Here is a 6,000-nt window from a genome sequence, read left to right as displayed (position 1 = left end):
CTATCTATCTATCTATCTATCTATCTATCTATCTATCTATCTATCTAATCTATCTGTATATCTAAGCAGGAACTTCTGAAGGCCTGTTGTACTGGATAATTTGTCTAAAACAGTTGTTCTTAACCTCTGGGTGGAGACCTCTTTAGGGGTCACAGATCAGATACCCTGCATACCAGATATTTGCTTTACGGTTCACAATGGTAGCAAAATTACAGTTACGAAGTAGTTGGGGGCCACTGCAACACGCGCAACTGTGTTAAAGGGCCACAGAATTAGCAAGGGTGACCACCACTGGTCTAAAAGCTAGGCCCACCTCACAGAGGAGAGAAACAGCACCACAGAGAGAGTTTGGAGAATTCAGCTCAGAAGCAGCAGGGTAGGATGAATCCTTAATCCTTGAAGCTAAGGATTTTTCATTTATGAATCCCTCCTGGGACCAGCACTGAGACCGCTGCTGCAGAATAGATTTAGCTCATGAATCATTCCTATTGAAGAGGATATTTCAAAGGCAGGAGGCTAAAATCTTCGGAGCTCTGATGTTCTGGGTACTGATTTGAGTGCGGGGGGTGGGGGGGGGTGCCGGGGAATCTCGTTCCCGTGTGGTGTTGACTTTCTTTTGCCCATTTTGCAGAAGACAAAGTGGTTTGGGAACGGTGCACATTAAAGAAACATGAGGCTCATTTGCCACCTTTTCTCCATCGGGACAATTGCCCAATACACAGACTACGTCAGCCGGTTGTCTCACACCTCACAGCCCAAGCATGCATTCCAGAAGATATGGCCTTGGTGTCTCCATGCCCCATTGCGACCCCTCATCTTCCTCTCTCTTAAGGGGCCGCAGGCCCTTGACCCTGCAGGCACTAGTGAAGTTGCAGTTGTATACTTTTCCAGCCCCCCTTCATCTGAAGACAGAGGATGGGAAGACTGACAGAGCAGACGGAGAGGGAGAAGGAGAGAGAGCATGTTCATTTGGGATGCCAAGAGGGAACCCGTCAATTTTTAGGTTTTGGAAGATTAGTGAGGCATATGTAACATGAAAGAAAAAGCCCTTTCCTAATTTAAATCTCCCAAACTATGAGGGAATGCTTACAAGAATGAATTCTAAACTTTGGGATTAATTTATCGTTTAGAAATGTAAAGGGTTTGCTAAATGTCAGAGACTTAAAAATTGTAGCCATTGAGAGAGACTCCCATGCAGAGGAAGACTTTGTAGAAGTAGGTGTAGGTGACAGGGAAGACAGGTGCCAGTCCTGTTCTGCTCTGGCAACACTTTGTAAAATTAAAGGCTCTTGGGCTTTTGGTGTATTGCAGTGTAAATTCGACACAACCTGCCTTGAGCACACTCCTGAGGGACCTGAAAGGAGCCGGATTCCACGCTGGTCTCATCTGAGTTCCCCAAATTCCGTCACCGATGCGTATTTGTCATTTGTCATGGGTTGCTTCTCTTTGTTGTGACTTCTGCCTGCCTTGGGAAGGAGCTGGCTCAGTCTCTGAGTCACGCAGCCCCGTGCTGGGTCCCATTCCTCTGTGGGCACTGATGAGCCAGAGGAAGGGAGAGCTCTATTTAGAGGAAGCCAGAGGGAATGGATTGCTGCGGGCTGAAGTTAGAGAAGGTAGCAAACAGAAATTCAGGACCCTGGAACGTAGTTAAATAAGAAACGCTCTGCAGGGGTTGTCTTCCAAACGGAGGGTTTTATATATTTAGTTATATACACACAGTGATCTTTCAAAAGGCATTTAGAGGGGATGTTAACTTCCAAGTGAACAGGCTGTCACATTTTAACGTGTTTTTTTTTTTTTTTTTTTTTTTTTTTTAATCTCCAAATTTTGGGTCTGGCACCCAGAGTGGTGTTACCTTTATCTTCTGTTTAAGAGAACAATGCATAATCGTCCGTAAACTGGAAAGACTAACTCCTCATGATGCTGCATTGAAGGGGGATTTTTAGGTAAAATAGCACTCACCGGGCAGTATTGGTCCTGAGGATGATAGGCACCATTATGCAAGGTGGACTTATTAGAAGAACATGCAGGTTGGTAGAGTGGATGCTGGCTGCTGCTGCAGACAGACCGAGGGTGGATTTGTCTCATCGCTTGGTGTGATGCTTGGAAGGGTTGTTCCTTGGTTCAAGCACTAGTGGTCCTCTTCAGCACGCTGAGAGAGACTGCTGGAGACACCTGGTGATTTTTTGTTTTTTTTCTGTTTAGAGGGACATCTGGAGGCCACAGGTATGGTTTAGTCTTTCAAGCCACTTGGCAAATCTGCCTAATGATCCTGAGCAAAATGAAGAATGCATGCTCTCACATGCTACAGGCTTCTTGCTTTTCCATCTATGGTGTCAGAGGAAACCATTGAAGTCAAGGAGGCCACTGGCAGAGAACAAAGAGAGTCTTGTTGAGTGCCCAGGGGACCGTGTCTTGTTTCTCCTTTCGTACCTGCTCAAGGAAGGCTGTATGCAGTTGGGCATGTTTCTGAAGAGAACCATACAGAACACAGCTGTAAAGCATTTCTTCTGTTTACTCCCTTGGAGGAACAATAGACAGCAGCTCATCCCTCTCTCCTGTGCCTGTCTTATCCCGAAGAGATGATTCAGTGGCTGTCTCTGAGAGGGCATTCCCGGTCTCAGTTCCCATTTCTGCTGCTGTCAGCTCACCCCTGTTGCCCACAGCCTCTGTTCAGCCTAGATCTCAACCATCCTGCCCACCCTAAGGTCTCCCAAGGAACCCATCTCTACTACCTCAGCGGGAAGAGCTTTTCTGTTCACTGAATTCACCTCTGTTCATAGCCTGGTGGTCCCATTATATCTCTGCATGTATGTTTCATCTGGAGCAGGGGTACTTCACCTGATTATAAAAATGCCACCCACACATTCCATATACACCACACAGACAGAACATATACCCTTCAGACACCCTCTTCATATATGTATCTCACACATAGCCATTATACCCACCCCCTCATATTATAAATCTCTCTTCACACCGCGCCACAGCAAATAGACACATATCTCACATACATTATACCCTGTCATACGCCACACTTCTGTTCCACATGTGCATATACATTTGCCATACCACATGCATACTATTTAATATCACACTCCCTGCCCCAGGTTATTTTAGAAGTCTAGTTTTAAGTCAGGAGTCAATAAGAGATGGTCTGTTGGAAGAGAACCACCTAGGAAAACACATTTGAATCAATTATTAATGACTCTTAGATTACCAGTTATTCTCTGGCTGTCGCCACTGAGAAGAAGCTAAAGGGTTATCGTGGATTATTCAAGAGCCCTAGAGGTTTGGGTAGAAGAGACTTTTGATTGGCTGAGTTGGACAGTGAAATTTAACTGGAAGAAAAATCTGTCTTTTTATCATAGGAATCATTTTTGCAGATAGTTTCTGCAGTGTAGGATTCCTGGCTGTGGTCTGTCTTGTTCGTGTTTATGATGGGCCTGTGTGATTTAAATGTGATCAAGGGTTGAAACCCTGACTCTCAGGTATTTGGGGCTGTTTTTCTACAATAACATATGGTTGGAGTAGAGCATTATCTTATGACATCTTAGGTCAAGCCAGCCCCACCCCAGCTTAGTGAGGGCCTGTTGGGAGCTGAACGTTGCAGTGCTAACATGTAGTGAGTTTCTCCCATGCCAGGGAACACCTGTTGTATTCTATTGAATCCAACTCTACACTAATTTTATGCAGAAAGCACTTTGCTAAGTCTACCAAGTGTTAGGCCAACTCTATTTTTAGTGTGTCTAGAACCAAACTAAAATAGAATGTAAACACGTCATCTGATTGATTGTTCTTGATAGGAGAGAGCAGCATGCCAGAATAGCCAGATATGAGAGTAGCCAGGCGTTTCCAAGTTCTGCATTCCTATTGCTATCAATAGAGCAGGAAGTCAGGAGTCAGATGTGCTGAGAAATTGTGGCAACAAGTGCTTGGTGGCACGTCTTTAATGCCTCTGTCCATGGGAGCTTTTTGCACTTGGAAACTCAAATCTTGACTTGGAGGTTCCTTTTAGGAGGGCACTGTGTGATGAAGATCTGAAGGGAAGAGATGATTGAGGAAAAAACAAAGTTGGCTTTCAAGGCACTGGGCCAGGTGTCTGGGTTGAAGTTGTAAAAGTTGTTGGGCATATCCATACCCAGGAGAACACTGGCTTTTGTGTTACTGTTCCTAGAGGTTTATAACTTCCTAGAAGTCTAAAAACTTCAGGTAGACCATCTCTGTAGACCTATAAGCTGTGTTCATGGCAGATGTGTTGCTTACCACATGGGAGAGGACTTGAATAGTCATTTGACTGGGGGATTAAGAGAAGATTCGATGTAGTTGTGTACCTTAAGGCCACACTGAGGCCAAGGCTGTAAGTACTTCAGAATCCCTTCAGTAGGACTTGGAGGATATTGCCTTTCCCATTTCCTCTCATAGGGAGTGATTCCAGGGCCCTCCACATCTCCATACTCGTGGCCTATCTTTAGAGTCTTCATAGATAGAAAAAGAAATTCTGGGCATTAAAAGTGAATTAAGTAATGTTCAAAGAGTATTCATCCCTCTACCTACTAGGTAAAAGAAGTAAAAGTGGGGAAAAGGAAAATGAAAATACCCTGCAAGTATATTTAATTATTAAAAGGAGTAAAAAGAAATAGAACAACTCAGGCTGAGAATTATAGATTTCAAAAAGTGATCAATGGAATGGATTTTCTTGGCTGGTCTGCAAAGAGATCCTGAAGAGAACACTTTGAGAGTAAGGATTTTAGAAAGTTTTCAACAGTGATTAAGTCTGTCCATTCTTAATGTGATTTTATTTGGCATTAGCTTATCTGGATTTGTTTCTGGCCAAGTTCTAAATATTACAAGTTAAACTAAAACCTGCTCACCTTCCTTTTTACCGTTTCACTGCTTGTGTAAATTTGCACGGAGCAGGAGATGGCAGGCCTGGATAGGCCAGGATAGGCCCTCTGCTGGATACAAGGGGGAACACGTTGAGTTATCAGGAAATCCCCAGGGAGCCAACAGCCTTTGTGTGGTTGCTTCCTGTTTGTACATTCTATTTAAGAAGCCCTGGATTGAGCCAGGACTAATGTCCACTTCTACCTTCCACACAAATCATTCTAGAAACTTGTGGTTGTTGCACGGGATCCAGACATGACCCACACAGTCTGCTTGGATTTTACAGACGCAATGACATTATTTGAAAAAGGATGACTCCAGTTCCTCTCCCGTGCATTTCCCAACACTCCTTTGACTGCTTGTGTTTGTATTTTTCACTCATAGGGGAAGTTGCATGACCCTCAGCTTATGGGTATTATACCGAGGATTGCACACGATATTTTTGATCACATCTATTCGATGGATGAGAACCTGGAGTTTCATATCAAGGTAAGTACTTTTAACTAAGAACAAGACAGGACACTAGGCCCCAAGCGATGTTTCTCAGTCTTTCTCCTTTTAAATAGATGTACAACGTGGTTTCTTTTAGTTCAAGTGTCATTCTGTAGGAAGCAGATTCTATGGTGGGTTAATGATTTAGGTCAGTACTAAGCTTTTGGAATGGTTTGCTTGAAATAGGAATGTAAAGAAAATACAAGGCCCAGGATGGATTCATCCTACTCATCGCCTAGATTCTCCCCCTTTCCCTATATGTTTCTGAAGATAGTGCAGGAATATGTCTATCTGGGGGTTAGGACAGCATTCCCCAATGTGAGTTTCAGGGAACACAATCCCCTGTGCTACCAATAGGGAAGCTGCCAGAGAACAGCATTATATGGCAGAACAAACTTGGAAAATACTTTTTTGGCCAGTGCTAAACATATTACAAGTTCAAATGCTGTCTTACATACTGTGACTCTTAAAGGGAATGCACACCCCAACTTCCATTCATTCCCCTTTGAGAAGTCTTGGGAGGGTATTCTCTTGCCTTTTTTTCTCTTCCTCTTTGTTATTATTTTATTTTAACCCAGAAATGCTACTCTTGCTTAAATTTGAATTTAAGGGAGTCCTCTA

General features: G+C 43.6%; 1 protein-coding gene across 1 annotated transcript in view; it reads left to right on the top strand.

The window, feature by feature from the left end:
• Kif5c (kinesin family member 5C) overlaps window positions 1–6,000 on the top strand; it is a 148,363-nt gene that overhangs the window by 58,429 nt on the left and 83,934 nt on the right. Inside the window, exon 4 of the mRNA XM_055600296.1 lies at window positions 5,272–5,376. Within this exon, the coding sequence (XP_055456271.1) occupies window positions 5,272–5,376 (105 nt within the window). The remainder of the gene's footprint in view (window positions 1–5,271; window positions 5,377–6,000) is intronic.

Source organism: Psammomys obesus, unplaced genomic scaffold (genome assembly GCF_907164565.1).
Source record: "Psammomys obesus unplaced genomic scaffold, mPsaObe1.curated_primary_1811, whole genome shotgun sequence".
NCBI lineage: Eukaryota > Metazoa > Chordata > Mammalia > Rodentia > Muridae > Psammomys > Psammomys obesus.
This window is presented reverse-complemented; position numbering and strand designations above follow the sequence as displayed.